Genomic DNA, 17,217 nt, shown 5'->3' on the forward strand with positions numbered 1-17,217 from the left:
ACTTTGTGTGGTAGATTCCAAAATTCTATAACAGTAAATAAATTCTTAATAGAGTAATTGTAACTACCGATCAGACCCAACGTGATTGAGCCATATTCTACTTTGAACAACGCCGCTAACTATGCAAATGCATTTCTAATCCGTCTGCTTGCGAGTTATTTAGTTTCCCGTTAGCTGTCAGCACATTTTATACCCACCGACGTTACATCATACAGGAAAAAAAGTAGCGCGCAACAAGCATTTGCGTGTAGTATTTGTCATATTTTTAATGTGCACGCGGTGCGTAGAGCGTGAAAAGTCCGTCGACCTGACCTGACGCACCTTTACTCGCCTTTTCAACTTTGGGTTAACGCATCGGTCAACAATGCCACGCACATGAGTCGCTGGCGCTTTAAATAAGCGCATCTTCATGCCTCCGTATGTTATTTGTCAACCTAGTTATTTCCATATGGGTGACACTTAGCGCCGTTTCCCCTGAAATCACCGACACACGTAATTTGTCACACGCCTCACCTGCAACCATTCTGTATCATCCACTTTCCTGTCGCCCGTGGCGTAACACAACTGAATAAGTTGGTTTTATTACGGGCGGTCACACGCGTCATGGAAAGTAATTCTTTGGTTGCCAATAAAATAATTCCTGTCAATGGACGCTCTTTGATCGGTTTAATATTCAACGTGAGGCGGGGAACGTGTCGGATTTTATTGGGTACGGGTTTTTGCGTCGTCTGTCGTCGCTCGATTCTGATGTTAGAGCTCTGGCTGTCATCATAGTCTGTGAATTGACGGACGAAATTATGGTCTTTTGATCGTTGTTTATGTACTCCATTCATGGGGGTGTTCTTTGTAAGTCATTACGACTCGTCTTTTGATGCTGTGAAGCTGCTTCCATTGATTTTGACGGCGTCTATCGGCGTGCTGATGATTTTCTCTTACCATTCAAGCTGGGAGATACCAGGAATTTGTCGGAAGCTTTCAACGTTTTTAATTTTACACCTTGTTTAGAAATGTGTTTCCGAAAATTACAATTTTAGCGTTCTTGCTCAATCTCATATTTTTTGGAATTATACAAATACCCACGCAAAACACAATCCTTTCATGACTTATAGCGTGTTAAATTGTGTTCTGTTTACATTCAGACTTACGTGCAAAGCTCCGATAAACAATTTGTGGCTCATACGATACAAGCTATTGGTCGTTGCGCGGCTAACATTGCAGAAGTGACCGACACTTGCCTTGCCGGGCTAGTCGGTCTGCTATCGAACCGAGACGGTATGTCACTGCGTGACTGTTGTCACATTATTTATTAAGATCTTTCCACTTGACCTGTTCAGAGAGTGTCGTGGCCGAAAGCATCGTGGTTATAAAGAAACTTCTGCAAATGAATCCGTCCCAACACAGCGAAATCATCAATCATATGTCGAAGCTGTTTGATAATATTCAGGTATGTTGCAGGCTATTTACAGACACACTTGAGGCCCGGCAGTCACTATTCACGAACATAAACACTTGACATAATTGATCCGTTAAGGATTATGCCCTATTTTGAGTAAACGTGATGATTTTAGAGTCGGGATTAAAACCGTTTCTTTGCTGCGGTGACTCGCTGTACATTGTCGAGAGAATCTTGAGAATCGTGATGAAAACAAAGGCCTGGACGGAATTTGTTTTCTCTGAATTATTTTGCCACTCTGTGCATTCCGCACTAGATTCTCGACATATTCCGCTAGCTTCAAAGTGCAACCAGATGCTCTTCACTTTAGGAAACTGATGATGTAATGTGAGATGTGGAAATTAATAAAATCGCTGCATATCTCGGTTTGTTTGTAAACAAGTTACCTATAATTTTACGTGGAACTCTGGCCGCTTAAGGCTAGTAATCCTACTTGAAAATGGCTGCAGCTCCTGGGGCTTTATTTCGGGGTCATTTTGTGAACTTGGCTGCATACTTCATTCTTTTTGTAAACAAATTGCGTATTTGAAGAGATTCTTTGTGGTGCAGAACTTCAATATGGATTTGTATAGTATTTCGATATGAATATAACCATTCAACTGTAAATTACTTAGATTGTATTATGTGGATATTGCACTAGTTACGCCTGCTAATGTTGCAATTTACTTTGCAATTGCCCACCTATGACTTTAAGAGTTGGTCGATTGCTTTGAAAATGAATCTGAATCGTGTGACGTAGGTGGGAATGGCGCGAGCCAGTATTCTGTGGCTAGTGGGCGAGTACAGCGAATATGTGCCCAAAATCGCTCCCGACGTGCTGAGACGCGTTGCCAAAAACTTCATCCAACAAGACGACATTGTTAAGCTGCAGACCATTAACCTCGCCGCCAAGCTGTACGTCACCAATTACAAACAGGTGTGTTGTGTGTAAACACAATGAAAGTCGGTTGTAATGCGTTGTCGGTCGTTTCAGACCAAGCTGCTGACGCAATACGTACTGCAACTCGCGAAATACGATCAAAACTACGACATTCGAGACCGCGGTCGTTTGGTGCGTCATCTGATTATGTCCGGATCTGAGAACGGAGGAACTTTGCAAAAGCACGCGAAGAAGATATTGCTGGCGTCCAAGCCGGCGCCAGTCTTGGAATCGCCGTTTAAAGGTAGGTTTACGTCGCATGGATGGCGAATCCTGGCATGCGAAATACTCTTTATCGTATCGTATCTGTATCGTAATTGACAGGTGTGATATTGTCTTATGATATTCCAATTTCAAAATGCTCAACAATTGCGCCATCTGTTTTGCGTACAATAAACTTATGCCCAGGAATGGTCGAAACAGTCATTACATTACATTACATTGCATTACTAGTCCAGTGGAAGTATTATCGTGAGCATCTACTCGATTAAAAGTAGAAGCAGCTAATGGAAAATGAAAAGTCGGAAAAGAACTCCAGTAAGATGATTTCCTCGACGTGCCTCATACTATCAGTAGTAAAAAGGGAGGTGGGCTCCTTTTGAAATGACGAGATGAATCTTCACAACGTTACAATATACAAGTACGAATAGAGCAATTTTCAAAAATACACACCGCTTGTCCCCGATATCTTCAAACTTTTTCTTCACTTTATCAAGTTATCTTGGTCCCAGGATCGAAATCAATGCATTATGACGTCGCTGCAGTTTCAGTCACCTCATCTCCTATTAAATCCCCAATTATTTTCATTTTATTGTTATATATTTTTATGCTGTGCTGAATTTATTAATCCCAACCGATTGCATCCAAATTAATAAATTATATCTGTAATTGTTGGATGCGCGGTGTGATCAGACCAGTCGACCCTACACTGAGTCCTATCGATCACACCCTGGCCTCACCGTTTAGTTTCTTGTTATTATTTCATCCGCCAATGTTATTTTATTTACGGTTGGACGAATCAATAAATATTTTTCGATTCAGATAAGTGGGATTGTCACTCTCACTTGCCCCCCTTTCAAATGTAAAACTCAGCGGTGCCTCACGTGGCGTATTCACCCCTGTATTGACTTGATAAGTCTAAATTTTCTGTCGTAAACCATCGCTAAGTGACGATAAGTGACCAAAATTGCCAAAGGTGTGCAGTAGTAGCTCATAATACGCGTACAAAATATTCTGTGCCTGAGTTATCGATATTTTTACATTTGGCTCGCAGACCGGGACCAGTTTCAACTCGGATCGCTGTCGCACAGCATCAACTTGGAGGCTAGCGGGTATCAGAAGCTGCCGGATTTTCCGGAAGTCAAGCCGGACGCGTCTGTCCGTAACGTAGAGGTAGAGATGGATTTAATCTGTTTACGTCGTTCAGACTCTGTATATTTACCGTTGTTTGTGTCAGGTTCCTACTTGGTCGAAGAAAGGAAAGGTACTGGCCAGCAAGAAGCCGGCGAAAGTCAAGTCTTTCTATTCGGACGAAACTAGTTCGGAGTCGGAAGAGAGCGATACAGCCGATTCAGGTGATAATACTGGCTGCACTATTTTTTTTTCACCTGGTTGGCTGTCAGCAATGTGTTTCGACTATTCGACGATAATGGCGGTCTGTATATAGGCTGGTCGGTAATTAAATGTTTCTACATTTTCGGAGTACTAGAGTAGGTTTTGCTTTCACTATTTGGGGCGTTTTTGTCTTCAGACTGCATCCAGTTTCTAATTGACGGACTCGTAACAGAACTTCGATATACAATTGAACAATATATTTGTATTGAAATAAACCAGATGTTTTCGGCCGACGTTCGTCAGGGTCGGGATAACCAGGGTTGTAGTGACTCGAGTGAATTTGTGTATTGACTCGACTTGTACCCGATCCATTGTGCACGACTCGAACCAAGTCATATGACTCGAGACTAGGAGGGCTAAGACTGACATTTCAATGTAACTGCAAAGCATAGTAAAGTCACAACATTTTTGGTATTTCGTCTACCTGTCCTGATACTTGGAAATAGGGCTGGAATCTGTTAGGACTGAGAAAAATTACAATATTATGAATGTGAGCCATTCTATATCACTCGAGCAGAGCTGAAAAGAGTGTGTTTAACCGGATTGAACTCAAAACTGAACAGTCAGAGTCACAACACTATGACCTGGACTCGACTTGGAGTCGTTGGTGAATCGAAAATGACTCAAGTCAAAACTGTAAAAAAATCTTGTGACTTGGTTACAACCCTGGTCAGGGGTAATGGTCAGCCACTAGTAGAGAATTCAAAAGAACTTCATATAGCAACTAAACAACTGTCGTAATTGATTAGAAATTCATGGCAATACTTGTACCACTACTGCTGTCAATTCTGAGTACGTTGACCACCGCTGGCTAATCGTTCGACGATGTCACCGCGTCGCTCGTCAAAATAAAAATAACAAGACAAATCGTGGGAAATATCACTGAAGTACGGTTGCATTGCGTTTACATGTTGTCGCGAATCTTCGAGCAATAAATCGTTCTTAAGATACGGTGTTAAAAAGAATCCGATGATATTGATAACACAATATTCTCTCCTTGAGGCTGTTGCCCGATTGCGGGTATTCATATTTGTCCCTTTTCAGAATCCGATTCGACGTCGGGCAGCGAGTCCAGCGCCGGCAGTACGGAAGGGCCCGATTCCAGAGTGAGCGAGTCCGACACCGTCCCGGCACCACCGACTAAGAAAGCGACTTTGCAAGAAGAATCTGCTTCAGGTTACTCGACTCTACGCATCCTTCTTTACTTTATTTTCACTTGAGTAGGATATGCATCCTTGCGCTACTCGCTATAGGAGATATGCTTTTATACTAATTCCAATTCTACGACAAGTTTGAAGCAAAACTATTTACTTTTTACACTTTGGATTATGTGAGTAGTAGTTTTTGGATTGGTTTGCGTTGCTTCTGCGAATGAAGTAGTTCTGACAACTGACCGAAATAACCCCTGTTATTGTCGCGGGCCGTTCTGTGTCATCCGGGGAGATGCTTCTTTTTGTTTTGAATGTGGCTATCCCCGATTCTCAAAGTGCCTTGTTGCGGAATACTGTCGATACTGTGTATTAGCGCTGTTCAAAAATAACTTTTTTTCCCGGATTCCAGCCATTCACTGATTAAATTGTCAGGTTACCCTAAAAAACGCTGAACACCAAATTTGGTTCCATTCTGACAAGTATAGGACTCCGCGGATCCGATAAAAAATTTTAATTTATTAGGGAAATCCGAAATCCAGTGGATAATCCGAGAATTATCATCGAAAAACTCGCATAACTCCGCTTGTACTGGTCGGAATTGAGCCAAATTGTTTTGCATCGTCTTTGAAGACAGCTCAACAATTTGATGAGGTCGGCAAACTACATCAAAAGTGGTGCAGCTCTCACAATGCAGTCTCTTACGTAGTGCCGTAACAAGCCCGCTTGTTTTTTACAGAATCGGAATCCGATTCGGATTCGGAATCCGACAGCGACAGCGCTTCGTCCTCTCCGGCGCCTTCGCCGGTCCCGCAGCGTAAAAAAGAACCTAAAAAGGCGCAACCGAAAGCAGAAAGGAAAGAAATCTCCCTTCTCGACCTCGACGACTGTGAGTGGCCGGATTCGATGCTAATCTGTAGTTATTACCTATTACGATTCAAATTCAATGAAACGGTATGGCTAAAAATCACAACGGGGTCGAATATGCCTTCATAGTAGGATTTTACGTTCAGTTATCACAATGTTGAAGTTTCAATCGATGGACATGGACAAATAAACATTGATGGTGAATCGATAGGCTCTACTGCATTTTACTTCGCTGCAATATTGTGTCATATGTTGACTTATCAAATGCAATTTTATGTTTTCGCAGTCGGTCCGCCACCCGTAATGAACAACGCAACGCCAACAATGCAAGTGTTAACGCCGTCTTTGACTGCCGATCTTCAAGGACTGACGTTGGACGACAGCACATCGAACGGTACAGGCACAATGGTAATTATCGCATATGAGACCAGGGGTGGTCAAGGTTGTCAACGTTGCTGTTCGAGTACAAGTAGAACTAGTTAATTTCAAGACATTAAAAGTAGTTCAAATGTAAGTCGGCAATGGATGGTGTGAAGATCACTTTAGTAATTGAAGAAGTAATTGGTTATGTCAAGGGATATTTCTCAAGATTGAATAGTATATTCAATTACTCATACTGAAATGAACCCGAATGTACAATGTACTACATATTACATTGAGGTTGTGCGCTCTCACCGCCTCAATTTTTCAAAATTTCATGCCTGTGACGTCACATTTTGTGATAGACTGTTGATGTACAATGTTCTATCCAATTCTCTACTAGCTGCCAACGATTACTCCTGATGAGTGTCAGCCGAAAATATTCAAGTTCATTTCAATACGAATACACTATTCAATCAAATAATTATCGACGCTACAAATAGACCTGTGCAATTTTCGAATATACATACCTTTGCTGCGTTACAGTTGCTATTTCACCCTCGCATTACGACCATTATACTTGCAGCCATATCTACTTTTGAAAATCTAAAGTGTAGAAGTAAACGATGCTGCCTGACATGGAAGTAGCCCGTGTATGTGCCGCAAGCAGGCAGTGCTCGAGTACTTTGTTACTGAACACCTCTTCGTATGACGAGTAATTTTTGAAATGTGTACTAAACTGTGAGTGTGCGCAATGCAGGATTTGTCGTATGGATCGCACGTTCCGGAATCGTTCGAATTGCTGCATCGTATGACCGGAGAAGGACTGTCGGCGTCGTATAAGTAAGAGTTCTGACTTTTTTTAGCAATTTTGTTGGTAAATATTTGAACAATTATTATATGCACCGTGTTTACGGTAAATACTTGAACAAATATTTCAGTACAACTTCTCGAATTCGGTCCACCGTTAGAAAATATTCCGAACAAGATGAATTTGGCAGTCTATGCCAACTCTGTCTGCTTCTAGGTGACTAGCAGTCCGTTTTGGCAGATAGCCAGAGGTCCTGTGCATTTTTTTCTTATTTTTTCACTGGTACGGAAAGTTACCGAATCGCTTGAAAGTACCCATTCTGTTATGACTTCATGATAATTCTGAAAAACATGCCCGGTCGAAATGCCTCGAAGATTTATCATCAACTCGGACGACCCCTCACATTTCACCAAATGGACCGTTGTTGTTTTGCTACTAGCCCTTGTTCAGCGGACCGGGTATCTTTCAGACGCGAGTCTGGTGCACCGATGATTCACCAGAAGAGTCACCCTTGTTTACCCATTCTCGGTACCATGATTCAATTTGGCATGTCAGGTGGTTTTTTTCTTGTATTTTTTCCTTTTCTTCATCATATCCAGGCCGTGTTATTTTTGGCATATGCCAAAACTGCCAAAAATAACTTATTTTTGGCGTTTTTCGATTTTTATTTTTGGCAGTTTTGGCATCGTCCTCTAAATAGATAGTTTCAGCCTCGAATTAGTCACAAAAACGCTTTATTTGGGCTAGTTTGTCAAAAGACACCACAAAATGTGCAGCATCCACGTATAATCAGTGCCAACAAACAATAAGAAGAAAAAAGCTAACGATTTCACAGGTTAATAATATCAAACGAAACCACAAAACATCGCGGAAAGAATTTTCTTCCCGATCCTTTTCCAGGACTTTCCTGTGTCGTCTCTCAACACATTCTATTTAGTAGCCCGACTATCATTTCTCCTTCAGTCTACCGATATATTTTCGGAGGACTTTTGTCACTTCAGGTGGGTTTAATATTACCAACTCGCATGGAAGAGTCCTGGGAAGGTTAGCTTGTTTGAAAACATTGACGCAACAAGACTGTCTGGCAAAACGAGACTATGCAGCTTAGAAATAGCCAGACATATTGTTGCGTCACAATGTTCAACTCGATCACAATGCTAAAATCGTGGTTGATTTTGGGGGTTCCAGTTCCATGAGCAGAATATAATTTAGATTTTAATAATCGATGCTGTGGCAGCTTCTCATTGATACCCGTTTTATCAAATTTAGCGCTCGACAGGCCGGTCAAAAATGTTCGTAAAATGGCCTTTGGACAAATGGAAAGTATGACGTAAACCAAATGCAGTCAGCCGTTCAATATCGCTGTGCCCACACCATTTAGGACACCATGCTTTCACCCCTAATGGGTGGGCTGGACCCAGATTAAGAAACCTGTCTTTCACAAACGCTCTTCTCGCTTGTAACGCGGTCCCGTTGACACAACACCATGAACGAAATACACTATTAGGCAGGCCGTGTTATTTTTGGCATATGCCAAAAATTGCTTATTTTTGGCATTTTTAAATTTTTATTTTTGGCAGTTTTGGCATCTGGCTCCTGAAATGCCAAAAATAACACGGCCTGATCATATCGGGTACTTTTGTCAGCGCGAGTCGAATAATCCTATCTGCCCAACAGTGTGATCTTCAAAACCATCGAATTTGAATTTAGGTACACCAGACGCCCGTGTATATACAGCGATAAAATGGTGTCGATCGAAGTTACTCTGACCAATCACGGTGATGCGCCCATCAACAACATCCATATGGGGAATAAGGTATGTGGATCTCTTTTGGTGAGTTTCTCATGACCGTGAAAGTTAACCAGACGGCTTTACGTTTCATCATCACATGTGGATTGCGAACGAACAGTATCTCGACGTATGTATGATGGCATCGGTGTTTTACGTTGTACGCCACGAATCGGCTTTGTGTTGCGATATCGATGTTTTAATTGTCATGAAAATGTGCCTTTACAAGTTAATGTAAAGGGATAGTACGCATGTCGATGATTGTCAATGTTGTATTTCGTGTTTTAGTAGAAACACATCGTCCGTGTAGTAGTTCGATTGAATCGTCACCTTTACTTGCTGTACAAGTAAATTAAGGTTGAAGACAAGACAGCTCCACAGTCTGCTTTTGTAACTGGTAGACAACAAGCGATCCGCATATCTTACGGAACTCATGCGAATTGTGATTGTTCGCCCTAAACAAATTTGGTTTATCAATCATCTTTGTTAAGCCGGTGTATCAATGTAAAATTCCGTGGTTTAGGGTTGTAAGTAACTGGATTTATTTTATTCATACGGCAATTGTGATTCAACTTTGCGAATGCCTTCTCATAATTCCATCAGTACCATATATATCACCAGCCTTTGCAATGCTAAAGAAGCTCGAATTGCATGTGCGTAATGCATAGCAGATATTTGTGGCATGGGAACACTTTCATGTTCACGAGATCACCTTTTCTGACGAAGAATTACTATCTATGACGTGATTGTGGAAATAAAGGGTCCAGTAATACTTACGGTTAAATATACACTGTCACAGAATTGTAGACTGTACTTAGCGGTACTTCTGAGTTAATAATAGCTCAGTTACCCTTGTAGACTATATGAGCCATCATGTTACACAGAGGTGATTAGAGTAGGCTATTCTCAAATGCTACTTGAGTTGAATGATGTTGTGATGTCATCGATTTCCAAGTATGCGTGTGCAGGTCAGGCCAATTCTATCTATCCATTCCCCTTGACGTTGAAAATTACAAGATGAATAGATACGGAGATCTTCGTACTACGAAGCAGGCAATTTCCTAGTTGCTGTCTAGCCATCAAAACGATGAGATTCTATCCAATAAAGTTAAAAAATTTGTTTCAAGTCATCGAAATCTCACTGTATAGTGTATAGTCGGTAAACTAGAAATTCGATCATTGGGTGAGTAACACGTAGAAAAAGCTTGATTCGTTACCGCTAAATAGCAGGAGCACTCCTTATTTCAGAATCCCGTCATAGTTCGACTCTGGACTTTTCAATATCAATTTTAATCTTTAGAAATTACAAGGCGGACTGAAGGTTCAGGAATTCAACAAGATAGGTGAGACCGCCGAGTTTTCAGTCCTCTGACGCAAGATTACCCTAATGATAAAATTTTTTTTTGAAAGGTACGTTGTCTCCGGGATCTTCCATATCCGTGACGATGGGTGTGGACTTCTGCGACACGACGCAGCCGTTGGTGTTCGACTTGTGGTCGGTATTTTTTAAGCACTGCTTATGTTTCATGGTAATCACAGAACGTTTCCTTTTAGTACGGAATCGAGAAAGTTTAACGTTCAGGTCAAGATCCCCGTGGGAGAAGTGGTGAAGTCGATTACGATGCATGAAGCGGAATTCATAAAACAGCAAGGTAGGGATCAATGTATGGGGGTAGAGCATTTTAGGCCGTGACTTTTGCTGTTTCCTTGAATAGGCAGGGACTTGCTTTCAATTTTTACCAACTTTGTGTAATTGATTTAATGCTTTGAGATCAGTGGGCGATGCTCAGAGGCGGTCAAAAGTAGTTCTTGTATGTGCTTTAAGAGAAGTAGTGATTTCCAAGTAAGTTTTCTAGTTTTGCCTGAAAAACTGTTCAAGTAGAAGCGGAGCTGTGAATTTATACTCAAGTACAATCAGGAATTTACAAGAGGTCTCGAAACTACTTCAAGTGGAAATGGAAAATGAAGGTCTGAGCAATACTCGAGTAATTCCTAACAGTAGTTTCTTACTTGTAGCAATTAATCGGAGGTAACCACTTCCGAAATTGCCAGGTGCATCTTTGTCTTCTTATCAGTGATTTTGGGTCGCAAAATCACTGATGAGATGACAAAGGGCCACGATAATGGACCTTTTTCGCCCAATTCTGATTCTTTCACTCTTTGAGTTGATGCTAAATCTAGTTTGCGCTTCACAAAAGTAAAAGTATTTTGTAAAGTTAAAAATGGTTTTGCCTTAAAAAGTGGAAGTAATCTCGAAAAACATCCGTTGGACTAAATCACTGGTTCCCAACCTTTTTCGACCCATCGCCCCCTTTTCAAGCTCAACACCGATCATCGCCCCCCAAATTTTGTGTACCGAAAAATGGGCATACAAACTGTTATCACCGGCGGGTTGACTAAAAAAAGGTCAACTTTCCGGGTCGATGTCGAATTTGGCACCTTTGCAACTAAATTTCCGTGGGTTGAGTAAAAAAAAATCAGCTGTTTTGATGCGTCATCTCCCCCCTATCGCCTCTAGACCGCCCCCTGGGAGGCGATATCGCCCACGTTGGTAACCACTGGACTAAATAGTGCTAGTGTGCCACTTAACTGAGCACTCCCAAAAAGTAGAAGTACTTCTGATTATAGCACTACCTGCAATTATGTAGGAAATTACTGATTGTAGTCGGATTTCCAGGATTGAATCAACCAACTGTTACTATCAGCATCAGTTTTCCATTCTGTTATCAGGGAAACTAAGCGGTATGAACGAAAGCTCTGGAAAAGTATCCCTGCCAAACGCCCTGGACGACAAGGAAGTCTGCAAACGGATAGTGGCAGTCACGAACGTCAGCCGAGTCCCATCGACAGACGATAACAAATTCAGGTAATTTGAAAATGTGTTTTCCAGAACATTTCAAAATATCCGAGCCCGCTCGCTCTCAGATTCTCTGGAAAGACGGCGTCTGGCGGATCCCTTCTGCTTGTATGCTTCGAGCAATCGCAGGACCACAAACCTTCCTCGCTTCAAGTCAATTGCGACAAGATGGTGGTCGGCTCGATGTTGTTTAAGCAAATTAAGGAAAAGCTGCTGGCATGAGAAAACGTTCCTCGTACTTAGTCCAGGGACAGCCGATAACTCTGCCGTCGTGCAATGTTAGTGAATATCGTCTGGATGTTGTATCCAGAAGTGGATTGTTAACGCTCATCATATTTTAGCGACTATCTTGAGTTGGTGTAATATGCCTCGGGCAAATGTCAGAGGCAGCGAAATATTTCAACACAGCGTGAGAGTGCAGTCCGTCCAGTGTGCTGGAACTGTGCTCATATCATGTCTCGTATTTATAGTTACTGTATCAATGGAGATGTGACGCTTGTGATGTAATTAAATGTACTTCGCTCTCGCCAGATAGTGCAAAAATATTATGAACTCATTTATCATTCCAATATTTCAATACCTGGTGCTCAGTGGCCAATATCAATAGGGTATAGCGGTCGATGAAACATGCGACCTACTAATGTTTCATGTGTGGTACGTGCATTTGATGGGTCAGCGACCAAGCAATCGTCTTTACTATTCACTCTTGCATCACAAGTTGTCAACAGTGCGCTCACGAAGTACTACAAGCCGTCTAGTTTGTCTTTGTTAGATTAGAGGATGTCGCCATTTAGCAAAATAAAAATATATCAAGTATTGAGACACAAGTGTGATGTGATGTTAGATTTTGTAGAGCAGTTCGCCTTCGTTATCATAAAAATTATTTCCATCATGGGTTGTTACTTCAAAGGGATTGTCAGGGGCGTCTTCGCTGTAATCGTCAGCAGTATCTGAGTCCAAGTGTTCTTCTTCCATCGCCTCAGCTACCTGGTACAGTTCCTCGTAAAATTCGCATTCGTCATCACCAAGCCATGTCACCCCTCCACCAGTAGCTGATGTCGATTTGCCGATAGTTTTCTCTGGTCTGGCATCAGTGGATAATCTTGCGTTTTCGTAGCCTGCGAACCAGCCCAAGTTTTTCCATTCCGGCAAACCCCACTGGTCCTGTGTGGAAATTCTCTCATCGGTGGTTGTGACGGCTTTTGAAGAAGAATCTGGTTTGGAGTTTGAGATTCGATGGTTGGCCCATGCCTTCTTATCCAATTTTTCCTGAAGCCAGGGCGTCAGCACCTTTTTGTTTCGCAAAACTTTACGGATGACCTGCCAAATAACGTCAGTTGTTGTCAGTGGTGAGTGTAGCAAACCATTGTTATTGCGGGGTTGTGAACGTTCGTCAAAGGAACACGGAGTTATAGTATTGCACTCACTGAAAAGTTGTGTTACACATTCAACCCACCAGCTCTGGAACTTGAAAGGAGTGGGCCAATGTGTGGATATCCCATTCTTCTGGGTCTTCTTGCCTAAGGAAACGTATGTGTTCCATTTGCTGCCATGTTAGAAGCCGTGGCCCAGCCCCCTTTGTGGCCAACTGCATCCTTTTCGAATTAGAATACGATCCCCATCGTTTTCTACCTTCACTGTAAATTAAGAAGGAATCAGACGGAAGATTTGAAAAGCGATAACGAGCTAAGGGATATTGTATAGGCCTATGTGGATGTCTAGCAGAACATGGACATCGACCAGAGTGGAATGGAATATAGCATTGTGAAAAATATATTTCAAGTTATTGAGGAATGAATCAAGGTATATAATTCATTATTTAAAAGCGGTCTCATTGCCCAATTGACTAACCATGTGCTTGTATTGGATGGTGTTATGGCCGTACTTTATTGAAAACACTATACAGTATTTCAGTTCACAAGGACAATGAAAAAGCAGGATATTTTACTTACACAAGCAGTTCTTCTTGGAAGTCTGTATCGTGCATATCTTCATCGTGTGACGCAATTCTCCGTCTTTGGTCATCCAGCACATCATAGGCATAACCCGTGTAAATCCTTTTTCTCCGGCGCAATTGTTCGATGTATTTGTTGTAAAAAATTTTGCGCTCTTTCGACAGTACACCGGAAGAATGAAGAGATGCGTATGATTGATTTTGAATGGTTAGAAAGCCACGCAGCAGATGCACCCATGTTCGATTCATCCTGGTATTGCTCAGATACGTAGATGATGTTCGACTATAACTTAAGTTATCATCGAGCTACTGTAGATCAAGTCCTGCAAATCCGTCAGAAATGTATAGTGAACCGGCGTGTCTATAAATTAGCATGTCGAATAATGCTTTGGCAACAAGCAACAAAAAGAACACTCACATTTTCATTGTTTATATTTACATGCGCGCATCCCAATTCGTTTCATGGCTGACTGGCTTGCGTCATGTGTAGCAGAGATGAGCGGATTTGAAATTTCTATGTCCTAATCCAATCCAAATCCGAACCTTTAAATCCAAATCCTAATCCATAACTTTTTCATATTCAAGTCCATGTCCAATCCTAATCCGATTCCAACTGGAAATTCAGAAAAAATATTAATTTATGCAATGGAAGGATTCGAAAATTTTCTTTCACAACCAACGATTCACTTGATTCAAGATAACTTGGTAACCATAAGTACATTAATAACTGATCTGAATAAAGTTTGTCGCCATTCGCCACACGACATTTCAATCTCCCAGAAAATAGTTCAATCCAATCCAAATCCTAATCCGTTCTGAAAAAAATGTCTAATCCAAATCCAATCCAAATCCGACAAAATTTCACAAATCCTGTTTTTTCAAAACCTAATCCTAATCCATGCTCATCTCTGATGTGTAGACAGCAGATGGCTGCACCATAGTGTCCTATATGGTTTCGACACAAGCAAATCTCACGCCTCAGTGAAATTGTATCACGTCACAATTTCCATTTGGCTACAGGATATTTGACGGTCATTTTTGACCGGCTTGACGAGCATTAAATTTGGTAAAACGGGTATCAATCGAAAGCTGACTCTGCACTGATTACGAAAATATAAATTTTATTCCGCTCGTGTCCCTGGAACTCCCACAATCAGCCTCGAATTTTTCATTGTTATGGAGATTGGCATTGGGACGCAACAATGGTGTCTAGCTCTTTTTCTCTTGAGGTACTCTCTCGTTTCGCCAGACAGCATTGTTACGTCCTGAGCTACTCTCTCGTTTCGCCAGACACCATTGTTGCGTCCCAATGCTCTCCATAACAATGAAAAATTCGAGGCTGATTGTGGGAGTTCCAGGGCTACGAGCGGAATATAATTTTTATTTTCGTAATCAGTGCAGAGTCAGCTTTCGATTGATACCTGTTTTACCAAATTTAATGCTCGGCAAGCCGGTCAAAAATGACCGTCAAATTGCCTGTAGCCAACTGGAAATTGTGACGTGATACAATTTCACCGAGGCGTGAGATTTGCCTGTGTCGACACCATGTAGGACACTATGGCTGCACGCCAGAGATGAGCTGATCAAGGGCTGTTCAAAAACTTTTTTTCCGGATTCCAGCCATTCAGTCATTAAATTGTCAGGTTACCCTAAAAAACGCTGCACACCAAATTTAGTTCAATTGAAACTTGGAGTTTTTGTTGATAATTCTCGGATTAACCATGGATCCGAGGATTATCAACGAAAAACTCCAATAACTCCGCTTCTACTAGTTGGAATTGAGTCAAATTTGTTTTGCATCGTCTCTGAAGACAGCTCAACAATTTCATGGGGTTGACAGATAAATTTGAATTTGTTTTTTCAGTAGGAAGTGTCTACTCGTCCGGTACCGGACGAATTAAGTTCCTCAGGCTATTCGTCCGGCGTAAGCACGCCGTAACTGCAGAATGGGTACGTAGATTTCCGGAACTGTGAGCCGTAACTGCAGCATGGATTCCTCGAGATTTCGCCTCTTACGAAGACTTGACAAGTGCTTTGGTGAAATACCAGAAAGAAAATTACGTCCAGCTCTACAAGAGAGATTCGCGTGCGCTTGATGCAGTAAGAAAGCGAATCAATCGGCGAAATATAATATAATGCGCTCAACTACGGTATATGGGTAGTGGGCACCAAAGAATGTAGGTAATTTTTTGGTGGGCACTGGCCAGATATCTATTCACTGCATCCGCGGCGGTCGCAGATTTCAGAGCTCATCTACGGGTCTTCGACCTAACCAACGGCAAGTAAGCGTTAGTTACATACAATACGGTATTTTCACCGGGTTCATAACAACTTGAACATCAAGAAGCAGTGTTCCTCATGAGCATTTTGTAGTCGGGTATCGTGAAATGAGGGTTGGATTACCCTCAGCCTAAACTTCAACCCTATTCCTATGACCCCAACACCTCAATCCTAACACCATACCACACGTGCGACCCCAACCCCACCACCTCAACTTACAACACCCCAATTCTAACCCCACATGCGCCAGAACCCCTGATCCTAACCCTACAGTCCAACCCCGAAGCAGTGTTACCCATGAGTATTTTGTAGTCGGGTATCGTGAAATGAGGGTTGGATTACCCTCAGCCCAAACTCCAACCCTATTCCTATGATCCCAACACCTCAATCATAACACCACACGTGCAACCCCAACCCCACCACCTCAACTTACGACACCCCAATTCTAACCTCACACACGCAACCAATCCTAATCACACAGTGCAACCCCACCACCTCCGCACCTCATCTTACGGCACCCCAATCCTACCCCCACACGTGCAACCCCAACCCCACCACCTCATCTTAGACACCCCAATCCTAACCCCACATGCGCCAGAACCCCTGATCCTAACCCTACAGTCCAACCCCACCACCTTATCTTACGGCACCCCAATCCTAACCCCACACATGCAACCCAGAACCAAACACTTCATCTTACGGCACCCCGATCCTAACCACAATCCTTACCACACAGTGCAACCCCATCACCTCATCTTGCGACACCCCAATCCTAACCCTACAGTCCAACCCCACCACCTTATCTTTACGGCACCCCAATCCTAACCACACGTGCAACCCAGAACCCACCACCTCATCTTACGGCACCCCGATCCTAACCCCACGCGTGCCGAAACCCCAATCCTAACCCCACAGTGCAACCCCACCACCTCATCTTGCGACAGTGGGTACTCGTAGTACAACAGAGGTGAAAATTCCGTCTTGGTGGTATAAATTCACGTATCATTGGTTAGGTCAACGGCGCTTGCATGAGTTCAGAAATAAGTGGAGGCAGCAAGAATTTCAGTGAATCGTTCGTGTTCTGACTGCATCCGGTTATTTCACGATAGCACTTTGGAACTTTTCATATGGCGCAAACATTCCCTCGGAGCTCCAATTATGAGCA

General features: G+C 42.4%; 2 protein-coding genes across 3 annotated transcripts in view; one reads left to right on the plus strand and one right to left on the minus strand.

Moving 5' to 3' along the window:
* The window catches only part of LOC145446972 (AP-3 complex subunit beta-2-like), a 48,707-nt gene extending 36,065 nt beyond the window's left edge, over nt 1–12,642 (plus strand). Inside the window, exons 10-25 of one of the 2 annotated variants that reach the window (XM_080325378.1) lie at nt 1,140–1,272; nt 1,335–1,444; nt 2,193–2,369; nt 2,427–2,616; nt 3,646–3,764; nt 3,829–3,934; nt 5,028–5,162; nt 5,874–6,023; nt 6,288–6,409; nt 7,122–7,204; nt 8,883–8,988; nt 10,262–10,304; nt 10,372–10,456; nt 10,516–10,613; nt 11,692–11,827; nt 11,887–12,642. In XM_080325378.1, coding sequence (XP_080181504.1) covers nt 1,140–1,272; nt 1,335–1,444; nt 2,193–2,369; nt 2,427–2,616; nt 3,646–3,764; nt 3,829–3,934; nt 5,028–5,162; nt 5,874–6,023; nt 6,288–6,409; nt 7,122–7,204; nt 8,883–8,988; nt 10,262–10,304; nt 10,372–10,456; nt 10,516–10,613; nt 11,692–11,827; nt 11,887–12,040 — 1,947 coding nt within the window. In that variant the 3' untranslated portion in view covers nt 12,041–12,642. Of the gene's footprint in view, nt 1–1,139; nt 1,273–1,334; nt 1,445–2,192; nt 2,370–2,426; nt 2,617–3,645; nt 3,765–3,828; nt 3,947–5,027; nt 5,163–5,873; nt 6,024–6,287; nt 6,410–7,121; nt 7,205–8,882; nt 8,989–10,261; nt 10,305–10,371; nt 10,457–10,515; nt 10,614–11,691; nt 11,828–11,886 lie in introns of both variants that reach the window. The other variant, XM_080325377.1, reaches the window with a different exon arrangement.
* On the minus strand, nt 12,563–14,147 carry LOC145446974 (uncharacterized). The gene is made up of 3 exons (XM_080325379.1): nt 13,771–14,147; nt 13,275–13,455; nt 12,563–13,138 (listed from the first exon to the last, which is right to left on the minus strand). Exons 1-3 carry the CDS (start codon nt 14,019–14,021, stop codon nt 12,659–12,661), a joined length of 912 nt encoding a protein of 303 aa, XP_080181505.1. The 5' UTR covers nt 14,022–14,147; the 3' UTR covers nt 12,563–12,658.
* Between the last annotated feature and the right edge of the window lie 3,070 nt (nt 14,148–17,217).

Source organism: Botryllus schlosseri, chromosome 9 (genome assembly GCF_051294905.1).
Source record: "Botryllus schlosseri isolate E-star chromosome 9, Bs_hap1, whole genome shotgun sequence".
NCBI classification, from domain to species: Eukaryota; Metazoa; Chordata; class Ascidiacea; order Stolidobranchia; family Styelidae; genus Botryllus; species Botryllus schlosseri.

What these genes read in the sequence shown, in the direction of transcription:
- LOC145446974 (XM_080325379.1), bottom strand. Translation starts at nt 14,021, where the DNA reads ATGAATCGAACATGGGTGCATCTGCTGCGTGGCTTTCTAACCATTCAA. An exon ending in TTCCAAGAAGAACTGCTTGT is followed by an intron (nt 13,456 to 13,770) that starts GTAAGTAAAATA and finishes CTTAATTTACAG; the next exon opens with TGAAGGTAGAAAACGATGGG. An exon ending in CCTTTCAAGTTCCAGAGCTG is followed by an intron (nt 13,139 to 13,274) that starts GTGGGTTGAATG and finishes GTTATTTGGCAG; the next exon opens with GTCATCCGTAAAGTTTTGCG.